This window comes from Bolinopsis microptera, chromosome 1 (genome assembly GCF_026151205.1).
Source record: "Bolinopsis microptera isolate Bmic1 chromosome 1, MBARI_Bmic_1.0, whole genome shotgun sequence".
In the NCBI taxonomy this organism is placed as follows: domain Eukaryota; kingdom Metazoa; phylum Ctenophora; class Tentaculata; order Lobata; family Bolinopsidae; genus Bolinopsis; species Bolinopsis microptera.
Genome location: NC_087072.1, coordinates 3,102,749 through 3,121,748, shown reverse-complemented (window position 1 = coordinate 3,121,748; position 19,000 = coordinate 3,102,749). Strand labels below are relative to the sequence as shown.

The 19,000-nt window shown below is 40.2% G+C and overlaps 2 protein-coding genes across 9 annotated transcripts; one reads left to right on the top strand and one right to left on the bottom strand.

The window, feature by feature from the left end:
- The first annotated feature begins 4,463 nt into the window (after window positions 1-4,463).
- On the top strand, window positions 4,464-14,546 carry LOC134816268 (uncharacterized). 8 transcript variants are annotated; one of them, XM_063825055.1, is made up of 20 exons: window positions 4,464-4,771; window positions 4,953-5,050; window positions 5,218-5,380; window positions 5,622-5,946; window positions 6,104-6,234; window positions 6,691-6,806; window positions 7,815-8,045; window positions 8,186-8,324; window positions 8,624-8,889; window positions 9,035-9,154; window positions 9,448-9,574; window positions 9,959-10,165; window positions 10,708-10,903; window positions 11,093-11,255; window positions 11,701-11,826; window positions 12,031-12,199; window positions 12,529-12,648; window positions 12,865-12,927; window positions 13,058-13,258; window positions 13,499-14,546. In XM_063825055.1, the coding sequence occupies exons 1-20, from the start codon at window positions 4,468-4,470 to the stop codon at window positions 13,957-13,959; spliced, it is 3,726 nt and encodes a 1,241-aa protein (XP_063681125.1). In that variant the 5' UTR covers window positions 4,464-4,467; the 3' UTR covers window positions 13,960-14,546. The 8 variants fall into 8 exon arrangements, with proteins under 8 accessions (XP_063681125.1, XP_063681117.1, XP_063681108.1 ...); XM_063825047.1 differs by having other exon boundaries at window positions 8,168-8,324; XM_063825038.1 differs by having other exon boundaries at window positions 6,664-6,806.
- A 9-nt stretch (window positions 14,547-14,555) lies between these two features.
- Window positions 14,556-15,828, bottom strand: LOC134826007 (carbohydrate sulfotransferase 3-like). Its single transcript, XM_063838248.1, has 4 exons — window positions 15,640-15,828; window positions 15,370-15,495; window positions 15,014-15,251; window positions 14,556-14,860 (listed from the first exon to the last, which is right to left on the bottom strand). Exons 1-4 carry the CDS (start codon window positions 15,826-15,828, stop codon window positions 14,556-14,558), a joined length of 858 nt encoding a protein of 285 aa, XP_063694318.1.
- Window positions 15,829-19,000: the final 3,172 nt, after the last annotated feature.

Here is a 19,000-nt window from a genome sequence, read left to right as displayed (position 1 = left end):
AATAATGTCGATTTGATTTGATTTGTCGAACTTTCAATGAACATGTCCTCATATGAAATATTGTCCATATTATTTATATCAAGACTATTCGATGCTATCATATAAGTTGCAACATGCAAAGCAGCTAGGACTCCAATACAAGCTTTGGATCGAGCACACGTCAATAAATTATAAACCTACAACTAGGTTGACTGACGATGTCAATCATTCATCGCTCACAGCGGCCTAGTAGTGCTTTGTATCACGTTGCGACCCCCACGGTCGTTTCACTTTATCGTCCTGACGATACAGGGGGAGCCGCGCACTTCGTGCGCGGCGGGTCATACAACGTATGACAAGTAGTGCTTAACTATTAACTTTAAAATATTAAATTGGGTCGCCCTGGGGCTGTCCTTATTATTTAATTTATAATTCTAGTTTAATTCATAATCCTAGTTTTTGTTAATTTGTATACAAAATAACTTGATAAAAACTGAAATTAAAATTGTGAATTGTAAATTTTATTTTATTTTATTTTCAGTTATCTCAAAATAATTATTTTGGACCGCATAAAAGTTCGCACTTTTATTTTTAGCATTTAGATTGGTTTTTCGTCCCCACCGAGTGGGACGATGCTTGCTCGCCAATTAAGCTATACTTTAGATGACACTAATTTCTACAAACCACAAAATATTAAATATAAAATGTGTCCAGTATGGCGCAAATGCATAATTTGATAATTTCTCGACGCTGTCGTCGGGGTGAGAGTTATCTGAACCAACTGCATGCCCCTACGATTGCGTCACCACTGGTGAGCAAGCATTTGTTTGTTGTTTAGTTGTGTTGGAAGGGAACATTACTTGATTAATTCATCCATTAGGATTTTAATAACGATGAGCTAAGATATACCGTTCATCTTAGACTATTGGATCAATCTTATTATATGATTAGATTTTATAAACGAACCTGGCATACAAAAGATTGTAATGCGGAGGTTGGCTGGCTCTTTTATAATAAATACGACACTCCAACTTACAGAATGCTTGCTAGAGATAAAACAAAATATTATCAGACTATACATGCAGCATGAGTAACTGGTGGATAAGCCTTCGGTAAAAACGGATCCGGAAAAGTCAATGCGGCACTCGGGTCTTTGGTATTGTCGTCGGTATATTGTCCATTATTTACGTTCTGCTTTCATAGTTCAAACAATAGTGAGCTCTAAATATACAGCTTTAAACCGATTAAGTATGAATGAATGAAATACCTGACAATCCGCACTCCTATAATTCAAAAGCATGAGTAACTCGTAGTGATGTACGATTTCTAGAAAGTTTAAATTAAATTTGGCGCTCACAGGTCCTCGTGATCATGTGATCGCCGCATAATGTTCTGTAAATGCGCAGGGCACCTTCAAGCTTAAATTATTCACCATACTGAGGCAGTCAACCAACGCGCGGCTTTATTTTTATGATATGATATGTTTTGATTGTTATTAATAAATACCAAAATTTAAATTTGTTTTACTAAATTTGTTTTACTACTAGGTTAATAACCTATACCAAGACTCACGCCGAGTTGAACTCATCGACGGTGAAACAAATATTTTACGAGTACCACCCCACACCCGTTAATTAAATTGGCTGAATTGTATTACGTGAATGGCCATAACCCGAAGCTTGGAATATGTATGCTGTAACGCGTGTAATCAATATAACTTTAACGGGTGATACTCGTAAAATAGTTGTACTCGTCCAATATTTGTTCCGTCGGCGAGTCCAACTCGGCGCGCGTTCTGCTAGGTTATAAACCTACAAATATTACTATAAGTTTAAACATTTTTGTTTGGATCGTAGACAGATGTTACTCGTCTAATATATCTTCGAAGTAACGCGCGCCGCTTTCTTCTCGAGTGTCGAGGCAAGTGTTACGAAGTAGCGCGCGCCGGGCTAGCTCATTAATGATCAATAATGGACAAATCAAAAAGCGCGCTAAGTTGGATTCTTTGACCATTGATTACTGGGCCGCGCTCAGCCTGTCATTCCGCCAAATCTTTATTATATCTTTTATTCTTTATTATGTTAATGAACATAATAGCCTGGGGTCCTCAGGTAAACCATCGACGGTCTTCCGGAGTATTTGGAAAATATATTTTTACAAGTATCACCGTTAACAAAATCGCAGCAGATAAGAGCTACGGCCTGGAAATAATTTTAAATATAGTACAAGCAGTTGGATAAATAATTAATTTTTATCCATTGAATTGATCCACAAACATTGTTACACCGCACCAGATGTGCGCGTTTTTTGAGGTTCAAGGTTACATGAGAGGCAAAAGAATGGACAACAAATATGGGACACCTTTGTCATAGAAGTCTCTTACAACCTCATCCCTGCCACTATGATTGACTAGATGTGTATATGATATTAACAATTAACTGATTGTTAATATTTCATATATAATATTGGTAGCATGGCAGTGGATAATTTCCTTTACCTCTGTGTTGTGCTTTGTCAATTGCATCACTCGACTTAATTTATTGTGTATATACTGTTTGACGCATTTTTCTATTCAACTATGTATATCTAGACATTAACCATTGAAACTTTGTAGCGCGATGCGTTACTGTGCCGCGCCGAGCTGCCATGAATTGACATCGTCAATTAATTGAAACTCGAACAGTTGAAATGCGTACCGTCCAAAGTGGGCATTTATTTATTTTCCGTGTACAGTTTCATTCCTACTCCTAGATCATTAAAAGTCGTGGAGTGTTTGATGCTCGAGGGCCTGAACCGCTAGTTGTTGTGAATTGAATCTGTGGAATGTCATTTTTAGTTGACCGTTTTATATATTACAAAGGGTTTTCTTGAAACTTGATGTTTTGATTGTAAAAGAGACCAACAAATTATTTGTCAAAGTTTGCAGGTTGTTATAATTGTGCGTGCTGAAAACTTTCTTCAGTGGAATAGTCAGTAGAATATTCTGTGAACAGCTCCGTTAACTGCTTTGAGTGCCCTTTGTGACATGTAGAAATCTCTTAAACGTTTATTATATTTTCATTGCATCCGATTCTTGTTCTAGAACTTAATTTTTATGCTTTGGCAATTTTCAACGTTTACATTGTTTGTTGGTAACCAGCCAGTTTCTCAAAATTGACAATTACACTGACTGGCAGTGCCGGATAGGCACAATCTAATTAAGTGTCCAAAGTATTTTAGGTTTTTTCATCATGCTGGCATGTCACACATGCCGAAGAAGTCTGCATCCCTTCGTGTCTAGCTCTTTCTTTCATGGTTCAACTACGAAACTTTGCAACGAGAGGCGACCTCAAAGACTTCCTTCTGTAAAATCAAGCAATCTTGCAGTCTTCAGTTCACCTGGTTGGCTGGAGAAATATGCCCGTTACATAGGTAAAGAAGTGAAATATACCCATGCTTTTCTCTTTCCTCATCTTGCTCTGAACTTATCAAACATGGGTGCTCCCTATCTGGACTATTTTCATCATCCAGGAATTGCTGTGGGATTGGCTATTGGTGTCTGTTCATATCCTGTACTTTTTCTATTTGCTCCAAGGATCACGAATCTTTTATTTGATGAGGGTAGTTCAAAAATTAAGGTAAAGACAGCATTCTGTCAGCAGAATCTTGAAATACCTATGAGTGTTTGTACATTTAACCCTGATCAATGTTCTCTTATTGTGAGCGGACAGAGATATAAGTTTTCAATAGGGAAATTCGATGTAAAGTGCTTGACTATCTTGAAACAGTCTTTGAGGTCATCAGACAAAGAATCAAATAAAAGCAGCAATCAGCATTCTAATTCGAGATTCGATTTGATGTGGAACGAAGTTACATCTTCATCTTACATCATTGTATTATCAATTTCGATTGCTTGTCTTATTGTACATGGCTTTATTTTTGGATATACAGATTTGATGTACTCTGTTATAAATTTGATAGCTCTTATTGACAAAGAAAAGGTTATGGAGAAATGGAAACCTCTTATAAAGTGAGCCTTGATGTTCCTTCTGGGTGCTTTTTGTTTCAAATTGTGGCTTAATTTATGTAACCTATATTTAAAAAAACATGTGAATCAAATCGAAATTTAAAGTTTATTTTGTTTAAATACTTTTAAACCGTATGTTTTTGTTTTTTAACAATTCGTTTTACTTATTCTCAAAAATTGATTATCTAGTCTAAAGTAAAAATCCGCAATTCCTTAGTTGTTTTGTGACTCATATGACAGTTAACAATTATTATTGGTATCACACAGGCTACATAATTTATTGGACATTCCAAGCATATTTAATATGAGTCATGATTGAAAAGTTTCTGAATGGACATTTTCCATTGCTTGTTTTGTGCTCTGCCAAATGCAAATTACATGATTCGATTGTTTGTATCACTTTGTATACTCCTCCTTTATTAGTCGGTTATTTAAATCACACTTTAAAAATGATTTATAATCGGAAATTTTCAATTATAGAAATGGAGAACGAGGGGGTCCAGGATGAGGACCACCACGAACATCACCGGCAGGAACACCGGCAGGAACACCGGCAAGAACACCGGCAAGAACACCGGCAGGAACACCGGCAGGAACACCGGCAGGAACATCGGCAGGAACAACAGGAATCGGATCAGGGAGAGGACCAGCAACAACACATACAGGGTCACGTGATAGAGGGCCAGATAGTTGATGGCAGACTTGTTACGGCTGATGGACAGATTGATGGCCAGGTTGAGGAGATCGTAACTCCTGGAGAGCTTGGGGGAGAACATATGATCAACAGTACGTATTTAAATTAATTGATACAGGGTGTTCCAAAGTAGACGACCTACTGATTTTTGTTAATAATTCGCCTCATTTTTAACTTAACGACTTCCCGTTTCGATGTCTTATTCGAGATAACGTGATGTATCCAAACTGTTGAATGAGTTTTTTTGTATAATAACTTTAAGTTCCTCTCCAGTTCCAGAAGGAAGTCAGATTGTGATAGTTAGTCAGGACTCAAGTGAACTGGGTTCCCTACAAGACATGACTAGTCACCCTATTGTTATCTACAACGAGGTATGTTTCTTCTTTCTCCTTCTTTTTACATGTAACATGTAATAGTACAGATTAGGTAAATAAAATTGCTTGTACGATAACAATGGTGATTGATGAACTCTTGATACCTAATTTGTATTTGAATGTAATATACCGACTGCCGAGCTTCACTGATAACTTGCTTTCAGGACGGCTCGTCAGTAATTTGTAACAAAGTCACGTACTCTGACAACGGAGTGGTGGTGTTTTCCACTGACCAGGAAATTCAGTTACCTGAGGGAGCTGAACATGAATATTCTTCTATCCCTGCCATATCTGACCAGCTTCCAGAAATGTTACTCAGCAACGAGGGTTAGCAGTAACAAATAATATATTTGATAAAAGTTACACTATCTGATGATTACAATAATACCACCATCATTTTCTTACTACAATAAAATAAGTAGATAACACTCGACTAAACAAATTTCAGTTTTGAACGTTTAATGCTTGATTAAGACGTCGGTCATAGAAGCACTAGCAATTTTACTTCACATTTGTAACAAATAAAGTAGGGATTATTCATACTCGGTACTCATCCTGGTCCATTCAGGACATCAAGTGGTACAAAAAGATGGGGGATCAAGGAATGACGTAGATATTCAGTATGGTGATAACTCGATAGAGATAAGACTGAAAGAAGATCAGATGCCAGAAAAGCACGGGTTAAAGAGAAAGGCTAGTCGAAGAAAAAGACCCCCACAAGAAATGCACCACGGAGGAGCTCAGAGTTCAGGAGGTTATGTTATAGAGGAGGAGATAGTACATCCTAGAGGGAAGAGAGGGAGGAGGTCTAATGCGGAGAAGAGACAAATGAGGGAGAATCAGGAGAGAGAACAGACCAGCCCTTCTCAGAGCCCTAAGAAGAAATTTATGAGGTTTTTATGGTTCCCGGACTTTTCTTTGCATATTGCATGTTTGTAGTTTTCTGATTTTGTGTAGACATTTTATTTTGTTGATCCCACTTTTTTGAAGCTCAATTTTCATAACCTGGTGATGGATAATTTAAGCGACTCTACTAACTGCTCTGTACAGGTTACCCAAAAGAAGAAGTGGGAAGTACAAGAAAGGAAATGCCCAGATTGTGGAGTCCGGGGATGATTACATTGAGCCAACTCACCAAGTTATCGCTCACGTTATTGAGGAGCATATAGAGGGATATGATGGTAAGCAACTGTGCTTGAGTTGAACTTGATAACTAGGTTTTGCGATGATATTTGCGCTTCGTACCCTGATCTACTTATAATTTAACCGTAACTATTATTAACCCTCACTATTATCCTTACTATAACCCTTACCTAACCCTAGAGTCTACCCTTAGTGGTCAGGCTTCCTGAATACTGCTAAGATCTAGCCACATTTTACTTTACTTAGTTTCTTGGTTCTTCTCTTCCTGCACTCTTTTTTATTCATGTTTAATTATGAAACTATGATTATTTAGCACCCTTCGAGAAGTCTGTAGGACTGTCCTGATCAAACATCTTTATTCTTGTACTTTTTAATGATACGCACTTCCGGAATCCGGAAATTGTTCTTTATAAATTCCATTATAAAATCAGGCTTTTTAACGTGTGTGTTACGTGTGTATTCCGCAGGTTCCGCACTAACGACCGTGTTATCAGGAGAAGAGTTAGAGGAAGGAGAAGGAATGCAAATAGTACTGGATGAGCAGGGTCAGGAGCGGAGTGTTCAATATATTGAGGAGGAACACTCCGAGTACCCTGGTGGCACTATGGAGGTAACCAGATAATACTTACACACTACTTACCTAGTACTTACACACTACTTACCTAGTACTTACACACTACTTACCCAGTACTTACACACTACTTACCTAGTACTTACACACTACTTACCTAGTACTTACACACTACTTACCTAGTACTTACACACTACTTACCCAGTACTTACACACTACTTACCTAGTACTTACACACTACTTACCCAGTACTTACACACTACTTACCTAGTACTTACACACTACTTACCTAGTACTTACACACTACTTACCTAGTACTTACACACTACTTACCCAGTACTTACACACTACTTACCTAGTACTTACACACTACTTACCCAGTACTTACACACTACTTACCCAGTACTTACACACTACTTACCTAGTACTTACACACTACTTACCTAGTACTTACACACTACTTACCCAGTACTTACACACTACTTACCTAGTACTTACACACTACTTACCCAGTACTTACCCACTACTTACACACTACTTACCTAGTACTTACACACTACTTACCTAGTACTTACACACTACTTACCCAGTACTTACACACTACTTACCTAGTACTTACACACTACTTACCCAGTACTTACCCACTACTTACACACTACTTACACACTACTTACCTAGTACTTACACACTACTTACCTAGTACTTACACACTACTTACCTAGTACTTACACACTACTTACCTAGTACTTACACACTACTTACCTAGTACTTACACACTACTTACCCAGTACTTACACACTACTTACCTAGTACTTACACACTACTTACCTAGTACTTACACACTACTTACCCAGTACTTACACACTACTTACCTAGTACTTACACACTACTTACCCAGTACTTACCCACTACTTACACACTACTTACACACTACTTACCCAGTACTTACCCATTTTAATATGTACACAATACTCCACAGCATGGCAATCAACACAACTCTTGCTCAATGCACTCGTTTTTACTCAACTACAAATGTCATGTTCCCAGGTTATAGTATCCAACAAGGGAGTAAACCGTGCACGTGTCCCCAAGAAGCAGCACGTGTCGCGCCCTATGCAGGTGGTGGCCGCTACCCCGCCACAACAACAACACACAGTCCAACAACCTCCCCCTCGCTCTTACATGGAGGAGGAGCACTTGTCAAGGAGACACAGCAAGTTTGATGAGACCCAGCTCGCCTTACCCGGGCACAGATACCACGAGGACAATCAGCTTCAGGTTTTTGAGAGGCCTGGTGTTCTTAAAGTTCCTAAAGATAGTAGTACATGTTTGATTTAATAGTGCATTCTAATTGTTATTTTTTACACTGAGACGTAACACTGTAACATTCTCCTCCTCAGACTGTTACTTCACCTCAGAATGTTACACGCAGTAAGTTCTGGAAGGAAATCGAGGAGTGGGTCCCGGAACCCAAGACTAAGAGGATGAGACTTACTCAGGAGGAAATGACGGCTCAGCCTGAAGAGAGTTTTCTACCTCTCGACCCTTACTTTATGGGTTTGTTATTTTAACCATATATACTGTTCAAAACCGTACAGATTCAATCATTCCGTATTATATTTACGGCATTAATATAATATGAATCGCTGAATAAATTGTATGATTGAAATTAAGAATGACAGTTCTGTAATAATTCTAAAAAACGTTATTGTAATTTGTATTTCTTCAATGACTGACGTCGTCTGCCCCAAAATACTCTGGGGCACGAGGTCACATTAATTCTAATTCCACTCGCTAGTAACTATAGTAACTATAGTAACTATAGTAACGCCTATAGTAACCCCTACTCTCCTCAGTTTGTGATCCGTTACCATGCAGTCACCCTGAGTGTCGTCTGTACCCGACCCTGCTCTACCTGCGCGAGATATACCCACGTGGGCATGGTATTCGTCAGATGTTCCACTTACCTGAGGGTATTGAATCACGTGTTGCGGAGGACAACACCATCAGCGCGTGTCCGAGCAAGGGCTTTGGGGCGGGAGTTATTATTGGATGTGTGGTTGGCAGAACGGTGACGCTGCAGGACGCTGCTACTCACAAGAAACCTGACTCACTTTGGCCTGTAAGTACATTTTGTATAGTGATATTTGTTTAGTTTGGCGTTTAAATGCAGTCATTGTAAATGTGTAAATCAATAATCATCATATTCTGAAACATCATAGCTTTTGAGTAGTATTACACGGAATACTAAATATAACCTGTTACAGGTGTATGTGGATAGTAAGATTCATCACTACGTTGACACTAGTTCCAGGGTTCATAGTAACTGGACTCGGCTCGTTAGACACAGTTCACTCAAGGAGATTGTTAATCTTGTTGTTCTACAGGTATTTACTTTCTGTTCTAATATTTACCACAAACTATTAAACTTATTACTGTCTACCCTCAACTGTTCAGTTATTTACCTCGACTCTATTGGCTTTTTAACTCTTGTATCTTAATTAATATGTACAACAACAGAATACCCCAAATTCATGCGAACAACAAACATACTGTAAATAATCTTAAATCAATTTTGATTTTAATGATTTAACCTGATAATCATTTCCTCGCATCACTTTATCTCTGTAATTAAAACTAAGTTATAAGTGTTTATCAAGTTAACAATACTTTCTTGCAGTCCTTTGGAACTCAATATTTGTTAACTGTAAGACGAATTGATGCTGGAGATGAGCTTGTAGTTTGGACCAATAGGAATCTATGTATGGACACTAGTGCTATGGATTTCCAGCAGCTATCTTGTCCTGGTATGTTCAATAAAATGCCACTTTCATATCATTTTTTATAAATTACCATTATATTACTACAAAAATAAGTCGGTTGCTTATGTAGCGTAAATGGTGAGCACATCATAATTATTGACGCAATGGATGTGTAGATATCCAAATATCAATAATTCATTCTAAGTGGAGATAATTCAATTACACTGATTACTTATACTCTGACGAATATTACTTATTATATTACTTATATTATATATTATTATATTATAAAGAGCTGAAGTTTGGTGTTTGTTTATTTCACCTATGCTTGAAAATTAATATTTCAACCTTGAACATGTTTGGAGTTAATATTTAATTTTCTGAATATCACAGCCATTATTCAAATTGTTTTATAATTCTCCTTCCCAGGAATATACTGGAGACAGCGTACACTACGTAAGATACACTATCACGTATGCTACGAATGTGGGTCTATGTTCAAATCTCCAACCGGAATACAAGATCACGTGCGACACGTTCACAACAGCATACCTCACAAACCGACTATTGTTACTGCTGAACCAGATAGGGATAACAAGGAGCTCAAGTGTGCGACTTTCGATCCTGCGGGAATAAGTGAGTGTTTAATGCGATATTATGGTGAATGTTAGAAGTTTATAATGTATTGTACATGGTTGTTTTTAACCTGTTTTGGATAGTCGGCAACAAGGTTACCTTCCTTGTATTCAAGTGCCACATAATTGTATCTGATTCTGTTTCGTTACTGGCTCGTGCACAGCACACGTGATCCTCAAAATCCCGGCTTTACAAATTTTGGGCGCGAAATTTTTGCACCAAAAAGCATTAAAATATGCTAGTGTCAACATTCACTATAACCGCGTACTAAAAGTACTCCTGTCAGCATTTGATTTTGCGCGCCTTTAGCTAGCTCGCTAGGTACGTAGCGCGCATTTCAACGACTAACGCAATGCCACAACAAATAGAATTTAGATCTTCAATTAATCCAGATGTTTTCGAAACTAATTTGATCAACAATCTTATTTAAATCTATCAACTCAATTGGGCGGATTTTAATAGAATGTGTTTTTAGATTCATGGTCCAATGCAATAATCAGCGATTCCCACCAATTATTGACAAAAAAATGCGCTATTTTCAGTGAAAGATCAGTGCCGAATGTGCGCCTTTATCTACAAGAGATCTTACTCCCCGAAAATTACGAAGGGAGATATGAGACATTACAAGTGTATGACATGCTTCAAGAAGTTTGGTTCTGCTGCCTCACACAAGAAACACATGGCAAACAACAAGCACAGAGTGTCTGCTAAGATACACTCCATCTGCGACTATCTGAGGTATAATCGTAATTATCTTTAGGTTCCTGCTCTATAACTTTGATCTGAACTATATTACAGCTGTATGAAAAGCAGAGACTCATGCTTGACGCCAATAACCGGAGAAAACTGTATATTTTACTCACTAGCTAGACAACGATATGTCGATGTTCATTGTTATATGTGAGCTGAATTAAATCTCTTAATCAGGGAAGCGGTTGAAAAGAAGAGATTACCACTGTCCGACCCTGAAGTAATGGCAGCAGCCAGACCAAGGATACCCAGGAATTCAGAGTACCCCATACCTCCCGCAAAACCGTTCGCTTCCGCTAATGATATCATCATGGTGGACGGGAGACGGTACGACACTCAGGTAAATAACTGTGGTTTTAAACACTGCTCGTGTAAACCTTTACACTCCACACTCAGTTCGTTATATAAAGACGGTTCACTTTGGCGAAGGCTTCAGCGTCTTTAATTTTTACCATTTTAAAGGCTTCACAGTTCACCGTCTTTAATTCATCGCAACACGTCTTTAAATTTGCTGGTAGAAGTAAGGTCAGTGTGTAGAATGTGCTTTATTACATCCGATCTATTTTGAGTCCTGTTGTGGCGTCTTTTATTTTCCAATTTTGAAGCCTTGCCGTCTTTAATTATTTTCATTTAAAGGCTTTGTCTTTATAAAGCGCGTCTTTATAAGACAAACTGAGTGTGCTGCCAAATGTCAGAGTTTACCACCACAGCAGCCAGCTCCTTTGTCAATACAGATTAAATATTACACCGACACGACTTTATCTAACTTTATAATCCATTGCCAGGTGCCACTGACAGATCCATTCTTCAAAGAAATGTTCCAAACGAGAGTAAACACCTACCCATACATTCAGCGACTTCACTCAACAGCAATCACGGAGGAGGACAACTGTACTATGTTGGAGATCCAGGTACTGTTTTTTGTTTCAAAATTCTAGTATCCACTAGTCCTTTTTTGTAATATTAATGTCCTTAGAACACATTAAAGTATTAAGCTTAGGTCACAGGTGCTAGGTAACTATGACAGGTGTTAGAGGTAACCACCAACCAACTAATTGTACTGTTAACAGACCCCCACTCAATAACCACCTCACAATCAACACCCTTATCTACAGTCAGAGAACAAGAAGCCGATGTACACAACCCGACGAGGTCGCCCTCAGAAGGCAGTGAAGAAGATGCTGGAGGAGGCTATCAACCCCCAGGGAGTGACTAGTCCGAGTAAAGCGAGCAGAGACGCCAGAGCCTTCGCTTCTCAGAGGCAGGCTCGAATGTCTCTCAAGGGTAAGTCAGGTCATGGAACGTTACTCTAAAACTTGGTGTAGTAGTTTCAATATTAGGGTGTGTGTATCAGAGTGTAGGAGTGCAATTAACACCACATGCAGTACAGACTTCAATAGTGTAATTACACTACAGTAAACGTTCTATAATAGTATGATGCTGTTATGATACAAGTCTACTTACACTGGTCACCTTTACTTAGTAGTGGTGTTAGCAGCTACCACAGCCTTTAATTCTGATCGATAAATAAAAAGTGGAATCTAAATCAAGAATAAGATTATTGGACTCTTAAATTGCCCTGAAACGTAATTTCACACTTCCTCCTACTTCAGAAGAAGGGCCAAGTAGACGTGATCACGTAGCGGTAAAGCAAGAGAGGAGATCAGAACCTATACACACCCAGTTTAGTACGGGTCCCGAACTCAGCAACTACCCTGCCCCCGCTTCTGATGGTGGGTTCTAGAATCTTACTTACTAAAGCAGTATTATTTTTATGATAACACTCTTGGTAAGTTCCAGCTCAGGATACCGTACATATTTACTGTCGGATGTATTCACCATAGAAGTGTACATTTATCAGGTTTGGAGTTTGGAGTTTTAATTATTTTAAGCCATTACATGAGATATTACCTGAAGTAATCCCCTAAAAGTCACATTACGATCACCAGGATCACAAATCACCATCAAGATATCACCCAAAACACCCAAGATAGAACTAATGGAGGCAGCAAGTAAGTCCTGGCGCGTTGTTTCACCTTCACCGTCATTATAATCATTATCACTTCAATCATAACAATTACCAACTCCTACTTGGTGTGCTAATTGTAATAAGACATATTCTCACCACCTTATATGTTTCAGTGTGGGACAGACCACCGACCCCTCCCCCAGCACTCCGTGAAGACAGAGACCGAGAGCACCCGCGCGACCGAGAGCCTGCCTTGCCTCCACCACCACCCATCCCCATGACAGTGTCTGTACGGAACCAGCGACCACGCATCACAGCCCTTCCTGTGGACACCTGCGGGATGTACGACTTTCACACCCCAGCACCCGAGCCAGGTATAGTTATGTGAAGATATTTCGGTAGTCAGATTTAGGGTTGAATGTGCTCGATTAATTGATTTATTGCGAAAACGTGTGAGGGTCTGAACTCTGAAGTAAGACTGTTTAAGTTTGTTTAGCTCACTATTATAGCGTTATACTACTATACCTAATATGGTAATGACCCCTCACTGACCCCTCACTGACCCCTCACTGACCCCTCACTGACCCCTCACTGACCCCTCCTCTCTCCTACAGAAGAGCCACCACCACCCCCACAAGCTCCACGTTACGAAAACAAATTCGGGGAAGTGTTTGAACCGTATATCGAGTCCGAACCAGCGGTCACAAACCAGGAGAACACTCCAGCAGAGAGTCCTCTACCCGCCACCCCTGTTACCCCTGCTGCTACTCCTGCTCCTAACACTCAAGCAACTCCTCCCTCACCTGTCTTCTCTCCTCCTAAACCAAGCCCTGCTAAATCTTTCAAACCATCCCCTGTTAAGAACCACTCCGCTCCCCTGACATACAAGAAACAGATGGCAGGAAAGACTCTTAAAGCCAGTCTACTGGACGCTTTCAACGACGCCGTGTTCGGTTTCCCCAGTAAAAGGAGGACTCCTGCTAAGAAGGTACAAGACACTCCCACTCCGACACCACCACCCCAACCTCTCCAGGAGAATAGTGAAGGAAATCAACAGACTACCCCGGGATCATAGTGGTCAGCAGACGTTACGTCACTACCTATCTCAAGACAGTTATCATCGAGTCAGAAATTCTTGGTTAAAGCAGCTCTGTGCGCTTACTATTCACTATCGTGACAGGCAACTTTTGATGAGTTCAATTTGTTCGAACTTTTTAATGTATGGAATAGAGGACGTTTTAAGTTGATTGTAGTGTATAAAGATGAACCAACCAGCTAACAATAATTGTATTTGCTTTAACTTTAAGATGTCAAAGACCCAATTTTCTTTCAATTTCAGGAACATTTCCTCGTTTATCCAATAACTGTAGGGTCTGTATTTCTGAGTTTTTAGATGTCTGATAATACAGATTTACTATCCGATTTGATGTCTTGAGTTTTGAAGTTTAACCGGTTAAAGTTATCAGCACAGGAACATACTTCGTTGTGAAGCATTTAAATTCTCGCTCTATGTGTGCAAGTTCCACCGATTTCAACTTTTTAGAGCATAGATTTTTAAGACAATTGTAGACTTAAATAACTCTTAAATAATTGGATTTGTTAACATTATCAAATATTTAAGTATATAAACGATAATATTTCCCGGCAATCATTTCAAGTGAAACTCTTGTCTCACTCAGTCCTGGAACACATGGCCGGATAATTGTAAAGTCTCATGAACTTCTTACACGACTTCTCAATCTCACAGACCATTTGAGAAGACAATCCAGTCTGCCATTTCTTAAGAACCTGGTTGCCATCTTGCCTAGTTGAGCGCCATGTTGTGTTAGTATTTAGTAGCTGAGCTCCTGTTCTCAGGTTGTTAATCCAGGCAGATACCTCTACCGGAGTGTCCTGCTGTAGGAAGCTGTATATTGTGTCCGCCACCTGCTCAGTCTTGGTTGCTAGATCCTCGAACCTAATCGCCAGTACTTCTCCTGTGTGGTGATACCTGGTTGTTATTTGTTCACATTTTTATTGAGACCAGGGTTAATTCAATGATAGGGAGAATACGGAGTATTTATGGAACTGTTTTAAAGTGTTTATCTCAAGTTCAGACATGCAGTTGAATGGTTCTGTTATGATCCTACCTCTGTACTGTTTCTGAAGAAACTCCGCATCCCTGACACCCTGTTCACAAAACAGGCCCGCAGCCCTGCCAACCCCGCTCACATCCCTCTGGTAGGCCCCACCACTGGAGTACAGACGGGGGTACTGTAATCGTGAGTGCAGCACTCCCCGGGGATCCCTTATGAGGTGCAGCACTCGCAGAGACGAGCTCCACAGTTTCAGGGCTAATATCTGCTTAGCGTGCCGTATTCTTATCGTCTGATGTAGACAGGTATTAATCACAGTCTTGTTAAAGATGAAGGTTCTTATTTAAATGGTAGGGCTAGAGACCACGTTTCTATGCCCATGCTGTAGGAGAAATATGTATTTAATGTACCTTAATGACAAGCAGTTCACTGAACAAACATCTAGAGTAGAGAGTATTGTTGTCATGGAAACTAAGAGATCTGTCCAGAAGACCCCAGTATTTGCTGCTACACGTTTTCACGATATCTTCTAACACCTGTCACAAACACGTGTCACTATATATAAGGGGCTCAACCTGCAGCACGTCAAATATCTTTACAAACTGTCGTGACGTCATCAAGACACTGGTGAAGTAGTGACGTCACGATAAGACTAACAATAATACGAGCAGTGTGCTTACTGTGGAGTGCAAGTGTTGCGGCACTTCGTACAGAGGCTCAAACACGTAGAAAGAGGCGGGGTTGTGGTTGAAGAGCTCTCCTAACAAGGAGGACCCTGTCCTGAAACCACAGTGAAGTAGGAACACCTGCTGTCTTGTGGTCTTGTACAGGGGAAGGATGAGGAGTAGAGAGTAGAATATTGTTATCATGGTGTCAATGTGGAACTTGGACCATTAGATCTGAACAAAACTCTAGCTTAGGTTTATGTGAGAATGAGGATATAAAGCGGTGGGCCCAATGCGGTACACGGTAGGAATGTTAACAATTCAAATTGTTTAAGAATAAGATTACGTCGCGTTTCTATTATTCTCGATTCTCAGCTGACCCGGAATTCAGAATTTGGAATTGAGTCACTACATGACACTGAGGCCCGCACAAAAACAAACAATCGTTAAAAAGCTAGAAGCATGCCGATTAAAGCTAAAAAAGTAGAGACATGGGCAGTTTGTAGTCTAAATAAAGCTGCGATCTAGGCCCTGGAGCTATGATAATGATATTGGTCACCTGTAGTTTGTGACTGTGTAGTGCCGTGATACTATTTAGAGGCCTTTATTATGTAGAAAAGTGGTGCTAAACGGTGGGTTGTGATATTAAACGTTGTCGAGCGTGCTTAATCAGTCAGCCCGCAGCAGTTGCAAGCGTAAACCAATTTGGATCGGAATATTTTTGAGCACTAATCCCACATGACATTAACATGATTAATATAAATAGATCCAATATACTTTATTGAAGAGTTATCGACGAACAATGCCTGCTTGAATCACCTGTGATTACAGGCCCATAAAAGGAAGTATGAAGTAGTTCAAATCTCCTGGTCTTAGCACATAGCAGTTGCTTGATCGGAATTACCTGGCACTAGTCTATTATATGTTTGTTTATAGAACCCGTCCCCAATCTCGTATTGGAAAAAAGCTAATATTTAATAGCTTTGCTATTCCCCTGGCCCTTTGTTTAAAATAAAAAAGCTCAATTGATATTCTATACACCAGGAGTGAACGCATAGTAAGCAAACTGCAGATTAACTGGTGACCGCTATTGTTCCTACTTGCCCTTAGAGGTCGTTCACATATTACGTAATCAGCCGAGGGGGAGGGGGTTTCCAAATGCTTACGGGTGGGAGGAGGGGGGTTTGGCCGTTGATTAGTATTACGTAATCAAAATTTTATTTTTTAGTACCTAGTTCTAGAATAATGACAATTTGACAATATTTTAATTCAAATTTCACTCTGTGCTTTCATGTAGCGAGATGCGCTACTGTGCCGCGCCGAGCTGAGATGAATTGACATCGTCAATTAACTCTGTGCTCTGATAGTGATAAAATTTAGAAATTGATCGGATATCCGACTATAGTAAGTAGTTTAAACGGTGATTGGCTTGACGGATGTTACTCGTCTAAATTTCTTTATAGTAGCGCGCGCCGCTTTCTTCTCGAAATATGACAAGTGCTACTTACTGGGCGGCGCTCAGCCAGTCATTTTGACCATTGTTAATGATCTGGCCCGGCGCGCGCTACTTCGTAGCACTTGCCATCGGGCCACATTTCGAGAAGAAAGCGGCGCGCGCTACTTCGAAGAAATTTAGACGAGTAACATCCGTCAACCAGTCATTCCGCCAACTCTTTATTGTTTACGAACATAACAGCCTGGGGTCCCCAAGTAAAAGTGCTACGAAATATGGCAAGTGCTACGAAGTAGCGCGCGCCGGGCCAGATCATTAACAATGGTCAATGATTGGCCTGATATCGACCAGAAATTTCATTAATTTCTAGGAGAAATTCTCGAGGGCTAATAATAATGTCAATGATCAGAGTGACGTGAACTGTAAAGAAATTTGTATCACGTCGTGATCTCCACGGTCGTTTCACTATGGTGGAGTTTCTACGATACTGTGGGAGCCGCGCACTCGTGCGCGGCGGGTCATACAACGTATGAAAAAAGAAATGTAGTTTCCAGGAAAATTTTTAAAATTTTTGACTTTTTAATTGTTGACTTAAAAAATTTTCGGCCCGAGTCATTCTGCGTTCTCGATACATTACATTATCGTTTCATTGTAGCGCGATGCACAACTGGGTCGCGCGCGCATCAAATAATGCTTCTCGCAACCGCAGATCGGCGAGATGCGAAGGATTGACATCGTGAATCAAGTCAAGCCGTGAGGCGGGCGCGCGCTACTGCAAGTGCAAGGGCTCTGGATAGAGCAAGTACTAGTATAGTGTTTATTTTGTATCAATTTCAGAATTTTAAAAAAATTATGTAAAAATATTGAAACTCTTAAATTATCAATAAAATGTTAATAATTAAGTTACCAACGTCTAAATATGTGTAAATTACTCATATTAGAGAAATATTATTGCTTAGCTGCTCGCTGGGGTTTACTGCGCCGCGCTCAGCCTGTCATTCCGCCGAATCTCTGTTAATGAACACGATAGCCTGAGGTCCCCAGGTAAGCTGGGGTGAGCCGGGGTTGCGCTATCCAGAGCCCTTGCGCTTGCAGTGGCGCGCGCCCGCCTCACGCCCGCTCTTGTGAAACAAGCGCGCCCGCAGTGGCGCGAAAGCACATGGTTAGGTAAAAGCCGGGGCAAAAAACATAATTTCGAAATATTAAAAACTACTTTATCCTAATTGCTAAATGCAGCTTTACCTACAACCTAGTAACTATAACTAATTAGTTTATCGTTTGCTCCTCTCGCTGTTCAGCTAGGAAGCTTGAAAGTTGAAAAAAGCGCCGGGCACAGATATTGGCGTGCCAAATTTAAAGCGCAGCTTTGTCTTATTTGGGGACCCCATGCTATAAGTATAATGTACTTGTGCGCGGCGGGTCATACAACGTATATGACAAGTTTCACTAATAATTAGTAGCTAGTATAGACATAGTCTAGTTGATAGTATCGTGGCCACGATATTGCCTGGGGACCTCAGGCTATTATGTTCATTAACCGAATAGAGATTCGGCGGAATGACAGGCTGAGAGCGGCCCAGTAACCACGATACAGTCGCTCACTCGTGCGCCGTGGAAGGTCTACAACGTATGACACTATGACAAGTGGCGCACTGATGATGGTATGACTTGAATGACAGGTAACAGTGGAGTTCCCACCTACGAGTGGTGGCGCGGTGTATGCAGAATATGATTAATGTCAGCATTGCCGCGGACGCGATAGTTCAAACGTAATGAAAGCTAATGTCAGCCGCGCCGCAAGGCTGACATTATTATACTCTGCATATACCGCGCCACCTCTCAGCCACCACTCGAAGGTGGGAACTCCACTGTAATACTCGTCTAAATTTCGTCGAAATAATATGAAGTTCAAAGTAGTGCACG

Bases quoted from the DNA above. Each gene is read 5' to 3' on its own strand.
- LOC134816268 (XM_063825030.1), top strand. From the start codon at position 4,468: ATGGAGAACGAGGGGGTCCAGGATGAGGACCACCACGAACATCACCGG. The intron at 10,904-11,092 runs GTATAATCGTAA...TCTCTTAATCAG, and splicing joins TCCATCTGCGACTATCTGAG to GGAAGCGGTTGAAAAGAAGA. The intron at 13,259-13,498 runs GTATAGTTATGT...TCTCTCCTACAG, and splicing joins CACCCCAGCACCCGAGCCAG to AAGAGCCACCACCACCCCCA.
- LOC134826007 (XM_063838248.1), bottom strand. From the start codon at position 15,828: ATGATAACAATATTCTACTCTCTACTCCTCATCCTTCCCCTGTACAAG. The intron at 15,496-15,639 runs GTAAGCACACTG...TGTTTGTGACAG, and splicing joins CGCAACACTTGCACTCCACA to GTGTTAGAAGATATCGTGAA. The intron at 15,252-15,369 runs GTACATTAAATA...TGTCTACATCAG, and splicing joins GTGAACTGCTTGTCATTAAG to ACGATAAGAATACGGCACGC.